Source organism: Anthonomus grandis, chromosome 6, assembly GCF_022605725.1.
Source record: "Anthonomus grandis grandis chromosome 6, icAntGran1.3, whole genome shotgun sequence".
Taxonomy (NCBI): Eukaryota; Metazoa; Arthropoda; class Insecta; order Coleoptera; family Curculionidae; genus Anthonomus; species Anthonomus grandis.
In genome coordinates, this window is record NC_065551.1 from 6,542,769 (window position 1) to 6,570,249 (window position 27,481).

The window sequence follows — 27,481 nt, forward strand, 5'->3', positions numbered from 1 at the left end:
ACTGTCGTCTGTCATTAGTGGCATTGGTCTGCGAGATGCCGCCTTTTTTAACTTATTTATTTTATTTGTTTATAATTTTTTGAATATTTAAGAAGTAGAATATGAACATTAGTTTAACGATCTAGGAATATAACGTTTAACTTAAACTACTATATGATATAATTGTGTAGAGCCGTTTGTGATTTCAAATTGAACAATCGCGAACAGTCTTTAATTTTAGGGATATCACAAATCCTTCACAATCACACCATTTACACCATGAAAGAAAAAACCAAACCTACTCCAAGTGTTGATGTTCCTGTGACGGAAGACTCTGGTGATGATGGGGTAAAAAGAAGGTATATCTAATCCAATAATATAGTGTAAATTATTATTTTTGTTTAGGATGAAACTTCAAGTATTGGTAGCACTTCTACCACAGATAATACTTCTAGAAGTGCCACCCCTACCAACAAATTAAGGAAGGGTAGAGCTAGAAAACGATTAAGTAATACCAAAGAGAAGGTTTTAAAACCTATTTATAAGCATGTGTAAGTATAAATGCTATGCTGTTCTGTAGCTATATTCTAATTATTTTTTATAATCCAAATGTTAAAGAAAAACAGTATTGGGCTCAATATGAAATTGTCATAGACTGTCTGTGTTCTATTATTTATATTACTCAAACATAAAAAATTAATACAGTTAAGTATTTTAACTGCTCATAGTTTAACAATATTAAAATTTGCTGTATCAAACACAAAATTTTACCAATAATTAGCAAAATAGCCCTCAAATAATTTAAAAATTGAGTTAGATTTAAAAAACCTACAAAAATATAATTGATGGAAGCCCTTAAAAGATAGTTTCAGCAGCTGTTTTTAGAATGTGGTTTACTTTTACTGAGAAGTGGAAGGCAATCACATTCATAAGATCAAAACCTCACTCCATTACTCTTTATGTTTTATTAATAATGTTTAATATTACTATTTTGTGATCAGTAATTTATTTATTAAGTCAACAGGCTAGTGCACAATTTAACAAAAAAGTAACAATAAATTATTGAATAAAAAGTCAGGTCAAAACATTAAAACAAAGACATGTAATACATTAAATTTAGGTATATTGACGAATACTTAATAAATACTAAGAAATAACTTATCTAATTTAACATATATAATTTATTAGAAATCAAGTTACATCTTTGAGTACATATTTTATTTTTGGAAAACTCAAATTAAAGTTGTCAAGTTTTCTGTTATTTGTTTTTATCACCATCCTATTAATAGGAGATTGATAACCTAACAAAGTCCAGCAAGAGTATTATCAAAATCCTATATTACTTTTAAAAGTAGTGATGATAGGAGCATGAAAGTTTAAGAATTGTAAAAGATCTGGAGAGTTAAACAATTTGAAAATAAAAAGAATGTCAAAGTTAAACACAGCTGTGTCACAGATCATTTTCCGGTACTGTTAAATATAGCTTAAAATGCAGCCACAGAAATATTGCACACATACAACATAATACTGAAGAAAATTATTTTTTTTTCAATTCAATTCAATTTATTAGGTAATAATGCACAGTATATAAATACAATAGACATGAATGACACCTAGATACAGAGGTATCTGTGTGTGCCACATGATTCAAAACAATACTTCAACTTAAATATTCTCTCTACAAAGAAATACAGTAAAAGTTGATTTTACCAAAGCTGGATTAGTTAGTATAGGTATCTATAATAATTACATAATATAATAATGAATTTATAATGTATAGGTATATCACACAGAACTAAGTTAATAATATATAATGCATATATAATGAGCTCTAGAGATTGGCCCTTGATCACATTTTAGATAATATTTATTATATGTAGATCATTATATATCCTACAAAACCAAGAAATTAACTGGAAAAATTGATAAAGTATATGTTTATGTATGTATTAATATGTATGTATTATAGCTCACAAATGTTGTTTTATTTATTTTAATATAATTAGAAACTAAGACATTAAACTTTTTTAAAAATTTTACTTGCTTAATTTCATTTGGCAATAGGTTATAAAATTTGGGGTCCAAGAAAAATATTGTTTGCTGACTTAATGTTCGGTTTACTTTAGGTAGGAGTATAATTTTATTTAAATTGCACCTGGTTTAATGATGATGATTGGTAATTGTTTGTTTAGAATGATGTTTATGTATATAGGAACAACATGTTGCAATAAAAATTGTCTTAATATCACTTATATCACCTTTATATAATTCATTAGTTAAAAACAATCTGGGTTTTTTTAAACATTATTTTTATGATTGAATTCTGTAAAATTTTAAGTGCACCAATACTGTTTTTTTTTTAGCAGAGCAAGACTGGAAAAGAGCATTAATGACCCTAAAACAGCAATGACAACTTTTTCATAAGTTTTCACTAAACATGTAAACTGTTCAGAAAATAATGTGTTTAAGAAGCACCAAAAAAATAAAAATTGGATAGCAAATGGTATTGCTAATGGTCAAAAACTACAATATAGAACTTGGAAATAAGTTTAAAAGATACAGAAACCAATTACCTAAAATAATAGAAAAACAAAAAAGAAACTTTTATAAAACCGAAATTAACAAAGCATATGAAATTATGAAATGTATGAAATTATAAAAGATGCTACTAATGAAAAAACTTTGGATAAGTGTCATATTAAAGTTGATGATCACTTGGGGAAAGCTTTTGAAAATAACTTTCAAATGGCTAACTTCTGTAACCAATATTTTACAAATGTTGGCATTGAAATGGAAAAGAAAATTCCAAAGCCCAACAATGTTCTATGTCTTCAAAAAAAAACTTACAGTCGGTCTGTGTTTTTAGCTCTGATTACTAAAAATGAACTAATCAAACATATTCAAAATCTCAAAAACAGAAGTTGCCCAGGTATTGATGGTATATCTGCTACACTAATTAAAAAAACCTATGTAGAAATTGTTGAACCCCTACTACACATAATAAACAAAATTTATGAAACAGAATAATTTTAGCAAAAATTACATATTTTGCTAACATTTTTGAGAAGAGTTTAAAAGATTAATTATTAGACTTCCTAAATAGGGATAAAATTATATCAGATAAACAATATGGGTTTTTACCAGATTGTAGTACTACAGATGCTTTACGCGAACTTACTTCTGATATCACCAGCCATTTGAACAATTACAGAAAATGTCTGGCTAAGGCCTTTGATACGATACCTCATACTAAGCTCTTTCAAGCTATAGCAGTATGGTATAAGGGGAACCGCAATGACACTTGTTTGAACTGAAAATTTATCTACAAAATAGACGACAATTTGTTAAGGCCAATAATATATTAAGCAGTAGCAAAACTATAAAAATAGGAGTGCTACAAGGTACTGTACTTGGTCCATTTTTGTTTATAATTTACCGAAATTATCTTCTTGATATTAAACTAACAAATGGAACCATTGTTTCATATGCAGATGATACTGCCTTACTTTTTAATGGTTCGAGTTGGGATCAAACAAAACAGTATGCTATAGTAGGCCTGAATAAAATAAAAAACCGAATAATTCATGTTTTTCAATTGAAAATATAGTTTTACTTTTACAGACTAAATCTCTTGGAATATTCATTGATCAAAATCATAAATGCCATACTGAATATCTGGCAAATAGACTTTAAAAGTTAATTTACAAATGTTATATTATCAGAACATTTTTAAATTCAAAAGAACTTATCATTTATAAATCCTTAACTGAGTCAATTTTGAGATATGGTATGGAGAGGCTTTTACAATAATGCATTGCATAAATTAAATATTGTACTAAAGTATATTTTAAAAACTATATACAATAAGCCAAAACTTTACCCCACAGAATATCTATTTATTGAACAAACCACCAACATAAGAACTTTATACATAACATCAATTTGTTCACACATTCAGAACCATGATATTGCTAAAAACCAAATAAATCACAATCATAATACAAGAGCAAGAGCTAGAGGTAACTTAATTATACCAAATAATTTCAAAAGTATTTACCTAAAATCTAAAATCTTTAGTTTATCTTGCGCCAAAATTGTATAATGTTCTACCACCTGAGTTAAAGGGAATAAAAAACAAAAAAAAATATAGTGCTTTTTTCATAGATTGTTAAGTGTTAATAGATTAGGTATTGTAGTATTTAAGGTTATTAAATTTATTTATTTGTTTCTTTAAAATAACAATTATAAGCGATAAATAACGCACACAGGTGTATATTTCACACCTAGGCATTACAACAACTTGCATTTGTAATAGTCATCAGGCAAAAAATTCACAGTTTCTAGTAAATTAGTTATAAAATCAATAAGTGTGCTAGGGTGTCAGAGTTTACTGATCCCTCCAAATAAATGAATAAATAAAGTTAGATTTTTTTTTAAGTTTCAAGGTTCAATAGCTTCTTATTTATTTATTTATTTAATACATGTGATAACTTCATTAGCAGTTTGAATTACATACATTACAAAAAGTGAGTTATCAAAACTTAAAAATTATCAAAACTACTTATAAATGCATTATTAAAATATCCAAAAATAAATAATTGTAAAAGTAAAATACACTAAAAAGCAACCATAAACTAAAAATAGAACTCAAGATAATAAGAAAAATCCTATTCACATTAAAGTTAAATTGCCTAAAAGATCTAGACAATCAATGAATCCATTTATAAATTAAATGTATATCCTTTTTAAAGGACAGTTGTTTCTTGGGAATGTGACATTTAAAACCAATGTATTGAAGCCATTTTGTTACAGACAATTTTATCAATGTGTCACATAAAGGGAGTCAAAACACTGGTGTAGTTGTCTAATTGTGATATAACTAAAGAGCTGTATAATAGTTTTAGATATTATTAAAATCCTGAATCTCTTTAAAAAGCCAAGCATTTTATCTGCTTTGCTACAGCTGTATTCAATGTGCTGGCTAAATGATAATTTTGATTCAAAATAAACTCGAAGGTCCGAGACTATTAACATTTACTGATACTAGGAAACTTTTATGTTTGCTTAAATGGGTACGACTCTGAAAAGAAGACTTTAAATTTATATATAAAAAAACCATTAGATATGTCTAAACAAATTTCTCCAAATCTATTTATATTAATTGCCATTTACCCACTATGCTTATTTTATTTAGACAAGATAAACAAATGCCGTATGCAAACACAAGTAATGTTAATTTGGCCTGTAATGTTACCAACTTTAAAAAAATTGATTTAAATAAGTTAAAACTACTTGCAAGTAACATTAACTGGGACTATGTATTTTCCTTTGATAATCCCATACCATTTTGTGATTTTATAATTAACTCACTGATATCGATTATCAAGCAATCTGAATTAACTACGGCTACAAGAAAAAAATATAAAAAACTAAAACTCTGGATAACTTTGGCAATTATAACATCAATTAAAAAACGAGACAAAATGAAAAAAAAAAGTTAAAAATAATTTTTCCAATGAAAGACAAGCGCAATACAAAAACTATCGAAATACTCTAAATAAAATAATAAAAACGACTAAAAATGAATATTATAAAGATAAAATAAATAATAATTCACAAGACCTAAGAAAGCTTTATAAAATAATAAAAGTTGCTACAGAGGGATACAAACCAAAAGAAACAATTAATAAATTGAATATAAATAACTCAATTATTACAGCTCCAGAAGAAATAGCGAAACAAAGTAACAAGTTCTTTACTATAATATTGGAAAGAAAATGTCTGAAAAAATTCCTAACCCCACACAACCATTTAATTCAGTACCAAATTTACAATTTTCTATGTTTCTTAAACCTACAAATAGTAATGAGCTTATGAAATATATAAATAATTTAAAGAATCGTTGTTCAGCGGGAGCAGATGATATTTCTATCTCTGTCATTAAGTTATTGCATACATTCCTAGCGGGCCCACTGGTACATGCTATTAACCTAATTTTTAAAAAATGTGTAGTCCCTAGTATTTTAAAAGTCTCACATGTTACACCAATTTTTAAGAATGGCAACAAAGAAGACATAAACTACCGACCTAAAGTGTCATATCAAATATAGCTAAAATATTTGAAAAGTGTCTTAACGAGAGTTAATTTTCTTACTGCCAACAATCTCTTATCACAAAATCAATTTGGTTTTATCCCGGGAGTAAGCACGAACGATGCATTATTTAATTTAACTAGCCAGATAAATGTTTGGTATTATTTCTGGATCTGGCTAGGGCATTCGACACGGTGTCGCATACCATACTCCTTCAAACATTGGAGGCATATGGGGTGCGTGGCTCTGTGTTGGATGTCTTTGCCAGCTACCTTTCTGGTCGAACGCAGCATGTAAAGATTGGAAGCGTTATTAGTGAGGCGAAAAATATAACATGTGGAGTACCGCAGGGAACCGTCCAACACTTTTTAATATATATATTAATTCCTTGTGTGAACTAAACATACTAAACGCAAAAATTTTTGCATATGCAGATGATACCGCCATTATTTTTTGGGGAAACTCGTGGTATGATGTTAAAGAATAACTTAAGGCCGGTTTTGAGGTTGTAAAAAATTATTTTGACACATTTAAACTATCACTTAACATAGACAAAACTTACTATATGGCTTTTTCACTAACCGAAGCGAACCATCCATATTATAGTTCAATAGTAATAAACAACACAGCACGAATTAAAGAAACTGTCAATAAAATACCTGGGTATAGTAATTGATTCACACCTAAAATGGGATCAACATGTACTATATTTACGGAATAAAATAAGAAGTTTAATTCCAAAATTTTATATTTTACGTGAAATATTAAACAAAAAAACAACTATTATGACATACAAAGCATTTGTTGAACCATTACTTGCCTATGGGATATCGGTGTGGGGCGGCAATCTAGAACAGCTAAGGACTAGTCAAAACTATATTCTCAAAGTTATTTTTAAAAAAGCAAGACTGCTTCCAACCTCTCACCTTTACTCTATTGAAACCTGCAGTATTCGTGCACTGTATGTATTGTCTCTTTGTAAATTTACTTATTTAAAAGAATGGATTAAAACAAATTTTATACAACACTAGGCAAAACATTAACAAGCACTTAAAAATACCATCATCAAAAAGAAATCTCAATCTTAGATCTGCCACCTATTTAGCACCCAAATTTTACAACCTAATTCCACTAGATATCAGGAATTTAAAAAACAAAAAACTTTTTAATAAAAATGTCAAACAATTCATTTGTAATAACTTAAGTCTTTTTTTGAAGTTTCTCTGATACATCAATAATAATAGCACGAAAATAGCGTACTACATACGTACGCTATTTTCGTGTAAAGTAATTAAATTGTTTTGATATTTACATATTATATAGATGCCAATTTCGATCCAATTCGTTATACAATATTTATTTATTGCACACACAGGTATGCTTACCTAGGTGCAATCTAAACCTATAAGAATTTATAATAAAAATAATGTTTACTAGTATGTAAGTATTGATTTGTAAATTTCTTGAATAAACTTTATTATTATTATTATTATTATTATTATTATTAATTTATTGCTTGCTCAAGTAGAACTACTAGATTTTCAGTTAAATTTTATATATAAACAGATTTGGATAACATGTAGACTGTATTTTTACATTGAGATTTTTATTTCAGAAGATAATTAACTCATTTATCTCAAAATACTGTGAAAACTTGTGATAGATATACTTATTTATTTATTTATTTATTTATTTATTCTTTTATTAGCCTCTCTTTTTAGCTTTTTTATTAAATTTGCATAAGTTACTAACTATACAGCAGTACTGATAAACTAACTTAATATATTCAAATTTTTATCTTAGTTGTAGTATTAAAGAAGATCATGGACAACCTCTTTTTGGGGCCCAGTTTAATCACCATCTGAAAGAGGGCCAACCCATGATATTTGCCGCTGTTGGTAGCAACAGGGTAACAGTATATGAATGTCCAGAGGGTGGTGGAATAAAATTGGTCCAGTGCTATGCAGACCCAGACGTAAGAAGTTAAAATATTGAGGTTATAGTAAAAGCAATTCATATTAAATTTTTTAGTTAGACGAAAATTTTTATACTTGCGCTTGGTCCTATGAAGAAGACCAAGGAAAACCACTACTTGCTGTTGCTGGTGCAAGAGGTAATGCCATTTGTAGCTAATAAAAATTTTACCAAAAATTATTTATTTGGTACTTCAAGGTGTTATTAGAATATTAAATCCAGCTACCATGAGTTGCATTAGACACTATATTGGGCATGGACATGCAATTAATGAACTGAAATTCCATCCAAAAGATCCAAATTTGTTGTTGTCTGTGTCTAAAGACCATTCTTTAAGGTAATATATTCAAGTTCAAAGTAGAAATATGACATTATATGGACAATATTTAATTTTATAGACTGTGGAATATTAAAAGTGATGTCTGTATAGCAATTTTTGGAGGCGTGGAAGGGCATAGAGATGAAGTTTTAAGTGCAGTGAGTATATTTCTTACAAAAGGTTTTCTAAACTGATTACCATTTTTCATAACATAGAATGTCTTCCAATTTTGAAACTTATGTTTTAGGATTTTGATCTGCTGGGCAACAGAATAATGTCTTGTGGTATGGACCATTCATTAAAACTGTGGCTTTTAAACAAAGATTACATGAAGGAAGCTCTTAAGGAATCTTACAACTGGAATTCCAGCAGAAATTCAAGACCTTTTGATACATTAAAAGAGCACTTCCCAGATTTCTCCACTAGGGATATTCATAGGTAAATAGTCAAATTTTCAAGCATTTTATTTGCAGCTGCTGTAGCTGATTCCGCAAAGAATCATTTTAAAACTATGCCTGACAAATTTTCAGCTAAAATGAATGAAAAAAGAAAATGCAGTAACTGATTTTACAAAATGCACTGTTTTACAATTCTAATATAAATATGGTAATAGGGCACTAAATATTTAAAAAAATTGAATATAGTAGGTACTGAAATAACAAGTATAGTAACTTTGCTTATATACTTCTGGTCTGTGGGATCAATTTAGAATGAAGAAATTCTTAAGAAGAAAGTTATAAATAATCAAGAGTACTTATACCTGGTTATTTGGAGGGCCATAGATTAATGAGAAGCAAAAGTAGATTTCGGGGTAGCCCCCTTTAAAGAACCATAATGTATTATATAGTCGCTCTGTTGTGTGTTCAGTAGCAAAAATTGCAGAAATAACCTTCAAATGTAGAAAAAAATCATATCAGGTTTTTATCTGTTGCACCCAACCTGCACTCCTTATACTGCGTTTAAGTCAAATCAGATAAATAGCAATGAAGAAATATTCATAAAACATGTCAAAATTGTGTTTGGAGTCATAATAAGTAGAATAAAATATGATAAAGCAAAATTGAAGCAGTAGGACCCAAGTTATTACTGAAAGAGAACAAAACAAAAGGCGTTTTTTTAAACATTACAACTTTTATTTTTAAAATTGGGAAAATTTTAATGCCTGTCATCAATGCCAATCGAAAATCAAAAATAAAAAAAAAAAAATCAGTTAAAAATAATATTCTTTTTGGAAAAAAATAGTTTTTATTTTTTTAAACATAAATACATGTCTGACAATGTCTGTTTTGGCTCAAATAAAACTTACTGGAAATATGGCGAGGTATCCGAATGTTATAACAAATCAAGTTTATCTTACATAAAATTCGTGAAAATGGACGAAACTAACTCAAAATGAACGTAATTTGAAAGCATCTTCCTAATGCAGAATTTATTTTTTATGGGTTATATAAGTTAAAAACTAGTAAAAAAAGACTAATTACAAAATTTTATAGGGGCCATAATAGAGCAACTAAATGACCGAAAATGAACAGGTACTATATTACTTATTGCTTAAATGTTATTGCCAAAAAAACAATTATTCATTAGCAATTCAAACTGCTTTAAAATGTATTACATTTAATAAATTGTATTCTAAATAATGACCTTAACACTAAATTTCTATTAAATCTTACCATTACTAAAAAAGTAATGCAAGTCACACTTACATTAAGACCCTTTTTACGAGTTTTATACGCGAAAACGAGTCGCCCCCTTCGGTGGACAGATTTTCTTTACAGATTTATCATGTTCAATGTATTCTAAGATGACATACCATATTTTAATGCTTCACTATCTATATATAGCCAAAAATTTGAATCGTTTCTTCTCAAGAAGTACGGATTTTTGGGTCGGACGTGAGGCGCATAATATACTCGTAGTCGTGAACCCCGCCGGGACTATATAACAATAAATCTATTTATATGAATGGGTGTATTTATTTCAACACATACATATATTTAGTTATTTAAGATATGTATGCAGTTCTTAATCAATACACTGAAGGAATTCTGTGAGTCCCTTCTTAATTGTTTTTCAATTTTTTTACTGATGGGAGTAATCATTGAAACCTTAAAATGAAAAGGAATAATACCATTGTTAAATACTAAATTTATCATATACTTTAAAGGATCCAACATATTTTTTAGTAGCTTAGGACATTGAACTATGGGCAGTTTGTTTGCTTGCAACATCTCTGATGCAATGATCCCAAATGCTTCTGTAAAAATGGCAAAAAAACACTTCATAATATCATAAAAATTTGTCATTTATTTTGACAGGCGCAAAACAATACTATTCTTGTTTATTAAAATATGAAGCATTTTTTTTTTCATAAAATATGATAAGATACTTTATAAAAAAGTCAATATTCAAAGTTAAATGACTGTAGATAACGTATATTAGAGAAAAAGGCAACAACATTGCTCGATCGCATTGTTGATTCCACAGACACAAGTATTGTTTATGACCTCTTTATGCGTTTTTTTAAAGTGTTTTATTAGAGTAAAGATACTTATCTAATAAAAAGCATTTTTATGGAAATTAAATGTTTTATATTTATTATAAATTTCTTAATAAGTTTTCATTATTCTACGTTTATGACGACGGTTGTATCAACGTTTATATCAAGGGACAACCCTTGATATGATGTTATGATAATATCCGTATTTACTTCTGAAAAGATCGCCTTTTTCCCATGGTGCGGCACAAACGGCACATTCGAAGATGTTGATGAGTTATTTTTGCGCTTAGAATAAGATATATAGAATAAGAATAAGATATTTCTACTTTTTATTTTTAATCCAAAATCTAACATCAGTAAGTTAAATTAATATTATGATATGTGTTGGTATATAGCTGAAAATTTCTTCTTTTGAAAATGCGTGTAAACTTGACAACAGAGAATTGATGAATATTTTTGTAAACAAAACATCCCCCTTGCCCATGTGCACTCAAACAAAATTGCTGTTTACTAATTTTAGCCTTTCAATGTTCCAAGTAAAAACTCTTCAAAATTGTGGAAATATGTTTCCTCTTTATGAGTATTAAACTCTTGTCTACTTTGCTCTAAAGCTTGCAAAAGATATAACTCATCAAACTTCTTGTATTTTTCATTCTTAATTTCCGCATTAAATTTTTCTAAAAATAATCTGGGCAATATGGAAAAGTAGTTGGCATAGAATAGATAGGGTTTTTTTTTTAAATTGACTAAAATAATTTTACCTGTTTTGGGATCCTGCTCAAAGATATTCCAAATTATATTACCTTCAGGAAAATGTAATTCACACACTTTAGAGCATTTACCAGGCACTAAATCGTTTCGCGGAATTGCTTCTAACTATTTGTTTCAAAATCACTCTCCTTTGGAAAACTAAACACATGAACTTTAGGCCCGTTTTTAGAGTAATTTCTCCGACATTCCGGTGCACAACAGATTAATTCATTATAGATTTTAATGTGTAAAAATGAAAAAACGCGAATGGAACCGGCAGTTAAAGCGGGAAGATAAAAAACCTGTCGCCGTGATCTATGTGATCCAGTTTAATAATAATAATTATAATAATAATATCTTTATTTCTAATCACATAACAATTACATACACTGTACATGAAATGAAATAATGTCAACAAAAACATGCATTAGGGTTAGGTACAATAGTCTCTTAAAGAGTAGGGTTCCAGCTTGACTAACAAATCCTCAATTGCAGCCTTAAAGTTTCCAACTGATACAATTCTTTTTATGTGTTTTGGTAGGGAGTTAAATAGTTTTATACATGCATAATGTGGAGATTTTTCTGTTAGTGAAAGTGGAATTAATGTCCTTGTGTTATATTTAGGCTCCGTCTTTGAGTAGAAAAGATGTTTGTTTTTGAAAAGAAACATTAAACATTTAAATGTATATAAGGCATATACAGTATATAAGGCAAATCTCTAAAGGCTGATCTACAACTTTGAAGAAAACCCATTTTTTTACAATTCTTATCAATTTTTTTGAACATTTTGTAACACGCTTTCTTTTCCCCAAAAAATTATACTATATTTAACAATAGATTCAAAGTTAGCGAAGTACATAATTCTTAAGGATTTTTCATTCATGTATTTTCCAACTATTCTAATACCATAACAAATGGAATTTCACTTTTCTATTAGCTGGTTTATATGGTATGACCAGTTAAGGTGTTCATTGATATATAAACCTAACATCTTGGCATTTTCGTTTACATTTAAATCATTATTGCCAAATTCCATTTGCAAAGGCTTTTGTATGTTACATTGTTTTGTTCGAAACATAATAATATTTGTTTTTTCTTTCTATTTAAAATTAACCTATTTGTATTAAACCAGAATGTGATCATGTCAAAAAATTCTTCTGTTATTCAATAAATCTATTAATGATTTACCAGTAATAATAATGTTAGTGTCATCAGCATATTTAACAATCTTCTGGCTAGGTGAATTTATTAGGAGATCAAGATCATTAATCAATATTATGAACAATACCGGACAAAGTATGCTGCCTTGTGCCTATATCGTTAAAAACACATTTAGAATAACCTGTTTTCCATCCTTTGATATTTTTACTATTTGTTTTCTGTTATTAATGTAGGACCTAAACCACTATATTACATTTCCCCTTATGCCATATTTCTCTAATTTTTTTTATTAACAGGTCCCTATTCAAACAATCGTACGCTTTGGTTAGATCTAAAAGCATTCCAAGAGCAATTTCACTATTTTCCAAATGTACTACAATGTTTTTAATGAATGCAAATACAGCAGTTTGTGTTGATTTGCCTTTTAAGAAACCGTGTGATTTTCACTAAACAGGTTATTGGAAGTAAAGAAATTAATCAATCTTGTGCTCTTAGCTGCTTCGAAAAATTTTGAAAACCCCAGTAATAGGCTTATGTACCCTTTTTTAAAGCATGGATTTATTTAGGCAATTTTTAAATTTTCCGGAAATATTCTATATTTAAAAGAGTTGTTGACATAGCACAGGACATTATTGATTTCAGGAGTTGCTATTTTAATAATACTTGTAGGGATTTCATCTATTTCACTGCTATTTTTATTTTTTAACCTATCCGCTATGTCACTAATTTCCTGTGGTGTAACGGTACTTATAAACATTGACCTAGAATTTTATTCAATTAAAGAATTAAATGGAATTGTAGTTAGGGAACTTAATAGATCTGGAATAACAGAAACTAAAAATGTATTATACATATTTGCAATTTCTTCTGATTCACCCTCTAATTTAACAATATTGTCTCCCACACTGTTATTTATTTCCTTGCAAACAGACCACATACATTTTGATTTGTTGTCCGAGTTCTTAATTCGGGTTTTATATTGCTTGGCACGTACATTAACTAATAAGCTGTCATATTTAAGTTTTTCGACTCTATAGGCTTGTTTAAAAGTATCATTTTGGTTTTTTAAATCTTAAAATTATTCATAAATGTGTTCCATTGAATATTTACATCTTGCACATTACAACAGTATACCTGTGCCCAATCCTGCTCCTTTAAACTACTCAAAAAATCAGCCTTGTTTTCTTGTGAAAAGATACGTTTATATTGTAAAGGGTTGTTATTTAAACAATCTATTTCAAAGCTTATTTTCTGAGCTGTATGATCCGGCACTCAAATACCAATATTTCAATATATTCTGCATTGGTGAAAATATTTTCCATACGACTTGCACATGTTTTTGTTGTTCTGGTATTTTTGTATATGGTTTGAACTAAATTGAATGACTTTAACAATGACAATAAATTCCTTCCATTTTCGTTATCAATTAATAATTCAATGTTAAAATCTCCTAGAATATAAATTTGTTTATTTTCATTTAACATTTTTACCAGCAAACTTTCAAGTTGTAGCATAAAAACATTAAAATCGTCAGATGGTGGCCTATATAATACAAATCATAATTTGTTTTTTGAAAAAATACGTTCCACTGCAGCACATTCAAATGTTTCATTGATTGATAAATTGTAAATTTTATTTCTAGGCTTACACTTATTTTTTTGCAAAATATTGCTGTTCCTCCATGTCTTCCCTCTTCCCTGCAAAACATAGACAATAAATGAAAATTATTTATCGCTATCTTTTTTATCTGGTCTTCGGACTTCCAATGTTCGCTAAGGCACAAAATTTCACATTACTCGTGTAACATCAATGTAGCGTTTCGGAGGTCAACAGCATTTCCTAGGGATTGAACACTTTGATGGATTATACTTTTCAGACGTGCGTTGTGTTCTAGATTATTGATGGAAACACCGACTGGGTTGAAGAGTAGTTGATGTTACTTTGATACTGTGTAAGTCCTCGTTGGTAAACTGGACAGTGAAAGTCTCTGGCGAAATGTTAGCTATCTTCAGGTTTTAATTTAAGTTTTAAACAGTTGGGACATTTTAAAACTGTACTTGAACAGTCTTTTGTTTGGTGTTCTCCTCCACATCTGTGGCAGCACGTCTTCTCCTTACAATATTTACCCAGATGTCCAAATCCAAAAAAGGAGTTGAAACATAGCCAAATTAATATGTTTCTGTACATATACTACTACCAAGTCAACAAATATCTGTCCTTTTTTAAGAAACCATTTGGCAATATCAGATGGTGCTTGGAGTATCCAGTTCTCTCTACTTAGATTCCTACATGGCCGTTTTGTAATAACTTTAATGTCCTTGGTTACTAATTTATTAAACTTTGTTTCAATTTCTTCATTAAGTTTCACTATGTCTTCCAGCAATTCGTTTTCTGTTAGTCTCTACATAATAAACGTAATTTGTTAGGCCTACATATGATGACGTCACGCCAAAATTATTGTGAGCGCTCTGGCCTTTCTAAGGGGGCATAGTTCTAAATCCCGACTGAATGGTAGACAATACGTATCTAGTAGCAAGTATCTTAATGAGCATATTCGTGTAGCGCATGTGGGTCTTCCGGATCTGCTGACTGCAATACCTCCGTCCAAATACATAATTCGAATTTTTGCCTTAAGAATTCATAGTTAAATCTAAATTCTAGTATAGCTTTTTCATAAGAGATACCAAGAGCATCTTGCAAGTTGGATTAGTTAGAATAAATGAGTCAAATTATAAAATGTCTTAATTTTTGGTTTAAAAAAATATTTATACATAGATCGAATAATATATATATATGGGACACCCTATATATATATATATATATATTCATATATATATATATATATAGAATATATATATATATATATTCATATATATATATATATATAGGGTGTCCCAAAAGTGATGGAGCTGTATATGGAGGAGAATATTTTTTTTTGCTTATTTCTTAAAAAAATAAATTTTAATTAGACAATAAGAAGTTTTAATAATGTATTCAAGTTGTACTTTGCTGGAATCAGTATGATTTAAAGAAGTTTTTAAGTCACTCGCATGTCTTATATTTTCTTCGCAAAAAAATGGCATCAAAGTTAAGTACTTATTTTTAAAGTTGTAAAAACTCCAAAAAAATTATTTTTCTAGTGCTCTTAAAAAGTAATGTTTAAGAAACATATTTTTGTTGGAGAGGCACATCATTTCTAGGTACAATAAAAAAAACAGATTGTTTAATCAACTGTATAATTTTTTTTAAAGCTTTTATTTGACAAATGTGCTAGAATTAAAAAAATACACATATATGGCTATAACTTTTAACCTATTCACAATTGCATAACAACATAGGGTGTGATTTTGATTGAACATGACTCCCTCTATCCTCTGTTTGAGTTTGATCCATCACTTTTGGGACACCCTGTATATGAAATATTAAGATGATTTAATTATTTTTAATGAAAATTATGTTTGTCCATACAGAAATTATGTGGACTGTGTAAGATGGTTTGGAGATTTCGTCTTAAGCAAATCCTGTGAAAACTGCATAACATGCTGGAAACCTGGCAGACTGGAAGATGATCAATTACGAAAGGGCGAAACTACTTCAACTATTATCCACAAATTTGAATATAAGGAGTGTGAAATTTGGTTTGTGAGATTCGCTATGGACTTTTGGCAAAAGGTCAGTAGTAGGTTAATGTTATTTAATTTATTAATTGGGGTACTCCAGATGTTAGACCATTTATTCCAACATCTGGAGCACCACAGTGTTCAAATATGAGGCCCTGCTATTTTTATTATTTATTCATAGTTTTAAAGTTTAAGTAATAATTTTTTGGTTTGCCAATAATTATAAACAAGTATAATACATTTTGTTATTTGGATTTCGATAATATTGAGTGGTATACTTTTATACAGGGTGTAACATAAGTGATGACTTTAATTTTAAGGGGTGATTCCTTGTCATATTTTAAGTAAAAAAGTTCATATAAACATATGTCCGGAAATGCTTCGTTTTCGAGATACAGGGTGTTAAACTTTTTTTTTTAAATCGATTTTTTATTAATATCTCATAAACGCATTTACCGAATTTGTTGAAATCTTTACATTTTGTTAGTCACTTTATAAGGTATCTTTTGGAATTCTCACATCTGGCCTAGAAATGTCAGGGGCGTGCCCACGGGCTAAGTCGGATGATTTTTTTGTGAAAAAAAATCGCCCGGTACATTTTTTGGAAGTATGATATTTCTTTTAAATAAACCATCTAAAAATGAAACTTTTTTGTCTCTTAAATTTTTTGCGTATAACATAGAATTTTTTGTTTCGTTAAGAAATAAATAATTAAAAATCATATCTCAGCACGTCTCGGGCCTCCATAAAAAAAATGCTTTAAAATTAACTGACAAATTACCAGCATGTTTATTATTTAACAACTAAGAAAAAACCTTAAATAATTTTTTTTGCAAAACGCATACTTGACCGAAAACAAAAATTAATAAGATGCTATTTTTTATGTTTAAATTTTAATGCAATGGCGTCGCAAATGGTTACCTATTTAAAATTTATTTGTTGTTTGTGTACGCCACCATTTTTTTTGTACGAGATATTTGTACAAATTTAAGCAATTAAAAATACGATCGCTTAATTTTTGTGAAAAATAATAAAAACTTACTTTAGTTTTAAATATCATCAAAATTTTATTAAATCAAATGCTCGAAATGAGAACCACGACTGTCAATACAAGCACGCAATCTTCTTCTCATCGACTGGCGCACACGTTCGAAAAGTCCTGGTGTGTTGCGTATGACATTAGAAGAGTTTACAATCCGGTTTCTCAAATCGTTTTCATCCACAACTGGCGTCGTATAAACAAGCGATTTCAGATATCCCCAAAAGATTAATATAGATATCCATTGCTGAGCAAAAGTATCATTTAGATAGTTTCGAGCGACAAGATTAAAATGAGCAGGTGCTCCGTCGTGCATAAACCACATGGTATTTCTTGTTGCTAGTGGTACGTCTTCTAATAAATCTGGCAATATTTCTTCTAAAAATTGTCTGTAAGTATCACCATTCAGCCTAGGAGGGAGAAAGTGCGGTCCGATAAGATGATCACCGATAATTCCGGCCCAAACATTCACGGAAAACTGCTGTTGAAATCCACCTTCTCCAATGGCATGGGGATTTTCAAAGTCCCAAAGATGGTTATTGTGGAAGCTTCTGATGGCTTCCGTAAAAAACAAGCCTCATCTGTGAATTTTAGCCGTAAAATTTGGATTCTGGGCAAGAATCTGGGAAGAAACCACTGGCAAAACTCTAATCGTGCAGGAAAATCTGTTGGCAACAGTGCTTGCACCAGCTGAATGTGGAATGGATAAAGTAAATTTGTGTGCAAAACCCTCCAAACACTTTCGTGGCTGATGTTAAACTGTAACGATAATCTTCGCGTGCTAGTTGACGGATCGTGTTCCACTGTTTGCAGAATTGCTTCCTCTAGTTGTGGCGTCATTATTACCCTCGGTCTACTAGCGCGCTCAGCATGAGCATTGACAGATCCAGTCTCACACAGACGGGCAGTCTTATGAAAGTTCTTTCTGCTGGAATTGGTCTATCGGGAAAACGTTCATGATAAATTCGACGGGCTTCTGCACCATTTCCATCTGCAAGGCCATAAATGAAATGCATTTGAGCTAATTCGGCGTTATTCATAGTTATCTGCACAGTAAAACACATTCAACTAACAGTACCCAGTACCTGGTAAATGTAAATAGACTTAGGAATGTTCTTATCAGAGAAATTTTTATACATACCTGCATAAATATGTAGTATTCCCAATAAAATCAATTTTGAAGCATTTTAGGTTATTTTTATAGAGGCTCGAGACGTGCTTAAATATGGTTTTTAAAATTTATTTCTAATTGAAGCAAGATACGAAAAAAAATTAAGAGACAAAAAAGTTTTATTTTTAGATGCTTTATTTAAAAGAAATATCATACTTACAAAAAATGTACCGGGCGATATTTTTTTTACAAAAAATCTTCTGACTTAGCCCGTGGGCACGCCCCTGAAATTTCTAGGCCAGATGTGAGAATTCCAAAAGGTACCTTATAAAGTGACTAACAAAATGTAAAGATTTCAACAAATTCGGTAAATGCGTTTATGAGATATTAATAAAAAATCGATTTAAAAAAAAGTTTAACACCCTGTATCTGGAAAACGAAGCATTTCCGGACATATGTTTATATGAACTTTTTTACTTAAAAAATGACAAGGAATCACCCCTTAAAATTAAAGTCATCGCTTATGTTACACCCTGTATAGTGTCGAATATAGACATATAAATTCTCCTCTTTTTAGCATCTGTAATATCTGCAAAATTGTAAGGTAATATATAGATAGGCTAGACTACCCTAGTGATAATACTAAGAACCTAAAAACTCATACAATTTCTGATACAAAATCAAACCTGGTAGGAAGTATATAAAATAAAAAACTCAACCCTGGCATATCAAAACTTCATCAACATTTTTAGTTCCATAAAAAATAAATGTACAATAAATAAAATATTGTTACAGTTTATTTTCGTCAGATACATAAAGAATAAGAAAGTAAAATGAATCTAAAATGTTAGCGAAAGCATAGCTCGATTATAAAACTTTAAGAGGCAATTTCTAAGTTATTCTGGTGCTAAAATTAATAAAATAAACAGTTATCATTTCAGTATTAATTCTATTTTTGATATCAATAATTTTCAACCTTCATGATGAAACTAAAATTATTAATCATAACATTAATTTTTTTTAATTGTTTTGATTTCACTAATGTCAGAAGTCATATCCTAGCCAATAAGATCCCAGCTCATTCTCCTATATCCCTACTAAAACTATTTCTGGCGCGAAAATCTTTGACCTCTAGGAGTCTTGAAGAACAAGCGTTTGAAGAAGGTTGTTTCTTGGTATTTTTGCCGATTTTACTCCAATGAAAAGTTGAAAACTCACCTTTTGGGTATTTTAGTTTGTGGATACTAAATGCCATACTGCAATAGTGCAGGATTATAAGTGGTGTAGTTAAATCCCAACTTTTTCAATGTTCTTTGTTTAAGTGTCCAGTTTTGTGTTTCCGAGAAAAGGCCAATTCCATTGGTAATTTTTAATGTTTTCATTTGGCATCTTGGTTTATGATAATCTACATATTACACATGTAATTTTATATAAGTAGACTCACGCATACCGTTAAGTTTAACCATCAATGCTTATATCTACTTACTCTATTGGCGATTCCTCAATCTGGGTATTCTTCCACTTTCAGGCTTTTTCTTTTATCCCCCGGTATGGTCTTTATCCACTATTATAAGAGGTAGAAATCTCCACTCATCTACTCCAATAACGTTCACAACATCTACATTGACATTCACTGTTAAACCGATCCACCCAGGTCCCCCATCGCAATCATGCAGCCCTTTTGGAGCCAGGTTTGATCAATGTTTGTGACGTTTAGTGAACCATGCAGTCAGTAAAACAACCTAACCAGTAAACCAAAGTCCTATCAACATTCATTAGCTTTACTGTAGTATATTAGACTAAGTACTAACCTCAAAATTACATTGTTATCACTCTCATTATTAGATTTTACTACCACACCGTTGTTTTGAATAGTTTCATAATAGCTAGGTGCATATTAGTTAGTTTATTGAAATAGACCGTATAGATCTTGTAAACTGGATAAATAGGTCTATTTCGAAAGTACTCACGCGAACTTTTAGCCCCAAACAACATAATATAAGATTTTAGTCTTGATATAGACACTATATTTAGGAAGGGCAACATAACTTGTTTTTTTTTAATAATAAGTTTGATTATTAACTTTTCTTTTAATATAGATTCACTTAAAACTGTCTGTTCTTCCTTGTGAGATTTTCTTTCAGGTTTATAGGTATAGTGCTTTTAGTAATTTCCTGTTTTCTTGGTCATCGGGATTTTCTTATCCATCTGGGATAAAACAGGTGGCGCTTATATTTTATTGATCTCTTGTTGAATCCACGCCACTCTACCAAAGTGGTTAGTGCTAGTCGGATTCCCTTTGAGAAGATCCCCTGAGCTGTCTCTATAGTCTATAGTAAGTCTCCCTCCTTCCATTGGTTCCCTTGTACCCATTTTCTAACCCTCACTCCCATACCTTTACTCTCCTTTTTCCTTCCTGTCATTACCCATCCGTCCATTCAAATTTCATTTAATCCAAGTATAATTAAAGCAATATTAAAGTAATAAATTGTTATTAATTAATTATAATTATTAATTCTTTATTTTTTTTATTTTTTTTTACTTTTTTTATTTAACAATATAAAGGGTGATTCAAATTGAGTTTCCACATTACAATTATTTTTTTTTGAAACGCTACTGAATTTGTCAACGGCAACGTGACATTTCTAACGTCAAAATATAAACAAAACAGTCATGGAGCAATATACGACCGAACAACGTGTTAAAATTATCCAAGCCTATTATGAAAACGGCCGATCAAGGAAAAATACATTTCGTGCTTTACGTGAATTTTTTGGCGCACAAAATCGGCCTTGTGAGAAGAAAATTTGGAATCTGGTACAAAAATTCGAGCAAACTGGATCCGTCGCTAACATCAAAACTCCTAGGCATGCTCGTAGAGGTCGGTCGGAACACAATATTGCTATTGTTGCCGAAAGTGTGAACGAAAATCCAAGAACATCGATTCGTCATCGATCGCAGCAACTGGACCTTACATATTCCACTACACAGCGGATTTTAACAAAAGATTTGCAGTTACACCCATACAGAGTCCAAATAACGCAGGAATTGAAGCCTAGAGACCATCAACAGCGCCGTGTATTTGCCGAATGGATAAGAGAACAAGGGGCAAATTTTCCAATGAAAATAACCTTTAGCGATGAGGCACATTTTCACCTTGGGGGCTTCGTAAATACTCACAATTGCCGTATTTGGGGATTAGAAAATCCAAGACAGATTGTTGAAGTGAAAATGCATCCTCAAAAGGTGACTGTTTGGTGTGCCTTTTGGTCCGGAGGCGTAATTGGTCCATTTTTCTTCGAGGATCATGCGGAGAACGCTGTTACGGTTAATGGCGTTCGCTATCGGAACATCATAACAGAATTTTTCCGGGAACAGTTGGAAGATATGGACATCGAAGATCTCTGGTTTTAACAGGACGGTGCCACCTGTCACACATCAGGAGAAACGATCCAAGTACTGCGCGGCAAGTTTCCAGGTCGCGTTATTTCACGTAACGGTGATATCAATTGGCCGCCGCGATCCTGTGATTTAACTCCCTTAGATTATTTTCTATGGGGGTATCTTAAGAGCAAAGTCTACAAGAATAACCCGAACACCATTGCGGAGCTGAAACAAGAGATTAGACGCGAAATTACCAACATAGGTCCTGATTTGTGCCACAGAGTAGTCGAAAATTTCTCCAAACGGATTACGTCATGCCACATGAGCCGCGGCGGTCATTTACATGATGTCATCTTTCATACATAATTGTAATTAACTACCTTCAAGGGGAAAATAAATATTTTTCTATAATTTTCAATTTCTTCTTTTTTTTTTATATTTTTAATGTGGAAGCTCAATTTGAATCACCCTTTACAACAAAAAAAACACATAAAAATGACACCCTGGATAACTGAAGGTATTATTACTTCAATTAAAAAATGAGACAAAAGGAAGGAGAAAAAAGAGACCAAAGGAAGAAAAAGTTACTAAAAAATAAAAATAATGACACACTGAAACTTGAATATAAAACTTATAGAAATAATGTACACAAATTAATAACTACTGCGAAAAATAACTACTATATAAACAAACTGCAAGATACAAAACATGATATTAAAAAGATGTATGAAATTCTGAGTGACGCTTCTAATGAACCTAAAGTTAAATCTAACCGAGATATTCATAGAAAAGATCTAAATAATAAAGACTTTGAAAATGACACAGACATGGCAAATTTCTGTAAAATAGGAGCTAGTATGGCATGTCAAATTCCTAATACAACCACAAAGCTTAATCTAAATTATCCATCTTTCTTAAACTCCATTTCGTTAAAGCCTATAATAAAAAATGAAGTAATACTTTCATATTAATATATAACTTCATATTAATTCATTAAAGAAAAACAGTCCCCCGGGTCCAGATGGCTTAACTTCTGAGATGGTAAAGCTGTGTCATCCATATACTGTTGAATCACTTAAATATATATTTAACCTTATTTTCTCATCAGCAGAGATACCGGAAGAACTCAAAACTTCAATTATTTATTACACCAATTTACAAAAAAGGGATTAAGAGTGATGTTTCTAACTACAGACCAATAAGCTTAATACATTTGGATTTTTTTTTTAAATGCTTAAAAGAAAGGCTATATGACTATCTAATTAAAAATAAAGTACTTAACAAAAATCAATTTGGTTTTCAAAAAAAAAACTGGTACAAATGATGCAATGTATAGTATAATAGAAAACATAAAATATGGATTGAAGCAGGGAAAAAAGTATGTTGCGGTTTTTATGGATCTAGCAAAGGCCTTCGACACTGTACCCAATTCCAGGTTACTTCATGTTCTTGAAAGATATGGAATTAGGGGTGTAGTGTTGAGGCTCTTTAACAACTATCTACAAGAAAGAAAGCAAATGGTAAAAATTAGAGATTCCCTGGGTGATCCTAGCACTGTGCAAATTGGAGTGCCCCAAGGCACAGTGCTGGGACCCTTACTCTTTATTTTATATATAAACTCCCTTTTATTCTTGCATATAGGTGGCATGGCACTATCTTACGCTGATGACACAGTTCTTGTATTTAAGGATGTTACATGGAATCTTGTAAGAACGAAACTCATAAATGGCATGAGGAATGTAAGGATGTGGTGAAACAAGTATAAGTTGTCCCTAAATCTTTTAAAAAACTGTTTATGTCGCCTTTTCTCTAACAGACGCACATCGGCCAAATTTTAAGGAAATAGTTATTGATGAACAACAAAACTAAAAAGCACCCGATTCCCGTCTGTCCGACTGTCCCATTCGGATATTTAAATATTATGTGAATGGCGGGCAACCAACAAAAGAGCAATGTTTGCTGCTAGAAGCAACGGTTTCTGGCAATAAGAATAATTAATGTAAATAATAATTAATGAAATAATAATTTAATTAAAATAAAAAATAGCGTTTCTGGAATAATAATAATTATTGATTCTTTTAATAAATTAAATATAAATAAAGGATGCAAACAAGAAAATTGTATTGTTAATTTTATACATAATACCCTAATGTAAGTATCAAAAAAAGGCAGTTTGGTTGAACGATCCAATGGAATGGAAATTGAATTATTTTTTTTTGAATAAATATTTTTCAAAATTTCTTTGGGCGGACATGGATTTATTTGATTTTGGATATTATTTAAAATTACTTTAGTTTATTTTTGAGAAAGTGTTATTTGAAAAATTTATTTTTCTTCTACCTTATAAGAAAATTTTTAATTTTATTTCCCTGCATAATTGAATTTTTTTATTTGACTATATCTTGCTTATTATTTTTTACATTAAATTGTGCTTATTGATAAGAATGAAAGTAGAAAATGAAGTACTGTAGGAGCAGTGTCATTTCCTCACTGTGGATGCTTTTGCTGGATCAAACTTCATCCACTTAAGGAAATTATGCACTTTGCTCCCTTTTGTTATACAAATAACTATTATTTTTTTAAGTTCTCTATATGTGGACATATCAAAAGGAAAAGCCCAATTTAAACAATAGGGTATTGTATATTTAAAAAAATAAAGAAATGGAAAACAAAATTTATAAAATATTGTAGTATTGTACTTTAATTTTAATCTTAAATATATAAATGTTATTAATCTTTTTGAAATAAGTACCTATTTTTTTAAATAACTTTTATACCTAGGTAGAGAGGTAATTTTGGTAAGTGAAAACACAATGGATTTAATTAGTTATACTGTTATATAAATGTATCAAATATTAAAAGTTTTATTTTATAAATGCTGCAAAGATATGTATATGACCGATTTGAAAAGAAACTTAATTATTTTATGCTAAAATACTAATTTACAATTCTTAGTTTCGATTAATACTCATAAGAAGAAACTGCAAGAAACTTATGAGATAGGTCATGTTTTTTCAAATATTTGCCTAAAACTTACATAAAAAATTATAATACACATATACATACATAATAATATATACTTAAACCTATAAAAATATACCTACTATTATATAAAAAAAATACTGATAAATAGAAAAAAAATATACAATTTATTATTTTTATTTAGTGCTCCTTCTTCTTCTTTGATGGAAAATAAACTTGTTTGTCCATTTTTCGTTTACTTGTATTTGTCTTATTTATCTGTTCCATCATTGATGTCAGTTGTCTCATGCACCTAGACATTTACAGGTATATGTTAATATATCTTATATAATTTTATAAAAAGATAACTTACTTATCATAAGTTTCATCATTTAAAGATCTTAAAAAGTTTGATACACTTTCAATTTCAATTTCTCTTGTTGATTGGTTGTTCAATCGTACTGCTACATGTTCATTTTCAGTCGTCTTCTCATTAACAAACATTTCAATTTCTAGACTATGGCTACCTTCAATATTATTGGAAGAACATTCCCCAAGGAGTTCACCTAAAACAGAATCGCTTTCCTTCCTTTGCTCACACACCATAATAAACAATTAAAATTGCTACAAATTACCTCTAAAATCTCTTCGATTGCAACAATATACTTTTTCAATCTTGTCTTCAATTTTCCTTGTGCGAACAAGTGCATAGTTAGTGCTTATTTTATGCTCTCTTAACCATTCCTCAAATCTTTCTTCGCTGGAAAAATGGAAAGTTGAGGACTCCATTTTGATATCATGACTTACCTGTAAATGAGCTTCAAGTCTTTGATATATGATCAAGTCTCACAAGAATACTTAGTCTCTTTGCATAAGGGACAAGAAATGTGTGACTTTGGGTTATCTGGGAGCTGCTGCTTATGAATAACTTTAATATGTTTGTTCTTAGCTGAAATGGAAGAAAACATTTACTGCATAAGTGGCACATATTTTTGTTGATAGTTTAGTCCTGATTCTGATGGTTTTGAGTAGGGCCGTCCATCTTTACAGCTAAAATCGCTGAATTGGAATTAATACAGCTTTTCAGGTATTATTTTAAAACACTATAAGCAACAATATGGTCAATATTTCACAAAGAAACAAGTTCAGTATAATCGCAATAATTGATCAAATTAGTTGGAGCTTTCTTACGAAAGTAAACAACCAACAAACGCAAAAAAAGCGGGAACATTCGTGTCGTTATTCTTGTCTTTCACGTCAAACGACCGAATTTTTTTCCGAACATACACGATCACCGGCGGGAATCGGGTGCTTTTTAGTGGCGTTTTTAGTCTCTAAACATCTAGGTATATTAATAGACAAAAAATTAAAATGGACACCACACATTCAAAACTTAACATCTAAATTCAAAAGCTTAATTCATACATTTTTCCTTATTAGAAATATATTGGGTAAAAAACTTTATTAATGTCCAATCATTTGTGGAATTTCTGATATGCTATGATATAGTGACCTGGGGTGGACTCTACAATAATGCTCTTGAATCATTAAAAACTGTTCAAATGATAAGAATAATTTATAAAAAAGACAGATTGTGCCCCACTTCTATATACCCCACTCTTATATGATACCAAAAAACTGAATATTAGATCTTTATATCTTTAGTCCAGTTGCGTATTCTGGTATAAACTTAAAGATAAAAACTATATAAGTCACCAACATGAAACCAGACAACTAACTGAAAGATATCTTAATGTACCATAGGACCAAAAATTTTCAATAAGTTGCCGCGGACCATTCGGGATATTACAAATAAAAAAAATTTTAGAACTTTATAAAAGATTTATTTATGAAAATTATGATGCCTTACTTGACCTTCTATAAATAACTAATAACGGTTTTCCTTTTCTTCTGAAGTTTTTAATCTATGTGTCTTTTTGGGGCCCCTAGTAAATATAATTGTGTTGTATAGTAATATAATTAATTTTAAGTTATATACATACAATTTTGTTTACATCTATCCTGTATTAAGCAAGTATTTATTGTTGAATAAATTAAATGAAATGAAAATATAGACATTTTAATATTACCTCAACTAAGTAATTTTGAAAGAAATGTATTTATACTTTGGTGAAATGTAGTTATACTTTTGGATTAGTTGCCTAGTGTAATACAATCTGTAAATTACAAATAAATAAATAAGTTATATATTCTCACAGTTCCAATATTTTAATTACATGTTTATTTTAGATTTTGGCATTAGGAAACCAATCAGGCAAAGTTTTTGTATGGGATTTGGATGTGCAGGATCCAGCTCATGCCAAGTGCCATACTTTAGCACATCCACGATGCACCACCGCTATAAGACAAACAACGTTAAGTCGAAACGCTAATATTCTTCTTTATGTTTGTGATGATGGGACTATATGGAGGTGGGATAAAATAGCTTAAATTCACTGGAAAATTTAAGTTGTTAGTGTGTAAAAGCAACATCAAAAAACAATAAAGTTTTTTTATTGTTATTTAGTAAAAACCATAATTTCATATAATAATTTTAAGGTATACATTTTAAATACATTTTTTATAATAAT

At 30.0% G+C, this 27,481-nt stretch overlaps 1 protein-coding gene across 1 annotated transcript; it reads left to right on the top strand.

The window, feature by feature from the left end:
- Positions 1-27,481, top strand: LOC126737760 (polycomb protein eed-B). Its single transcript, XM_050442799.1, has 9 exons — positions 1-327; positions 385-530; positions 7,875-8,046; positions 8,103-8,184; positions 8,244-8,382; positions 8,444-8,522; positions 8,612-8,802; positions 16,246-16,447; positions 27,141-27,481. Exons 1-9 carry the CDS (start codon positions 259-261, stop codon positions 27,339-27,341), a joined length of 1,281 nt encoding a protein of 426 aa, XP_050298756.1. The 5' UTR covers positions 1-258; the 3' UTR covers positions 27,342-27,481.

Excerpts from the sequence above, each read along its gene's own strand:
- LOC126737760 (XM_050442799.1), top strand. The coding sequence starts at position 259 with ATGAAAGAAAAAACCAAACCTACTCCAAGTGTTGATGTTCCTGTGACG. Across the intron at positions 328-384 it reads AAGACTCTGGTGATGATGGG|GATGAAACTTCAAGTATTGG; the intron begins GTAAAAAGAAGG and ends ATTTTTGTTTAG. Across the intron at positions 531-7,874 it reads AAACCTATTTATAAGCATGT|TTGTAGTATTAAAGAAGATC; the intron begins GTAAGTATAAAT and ends TTTTTATCTTAG.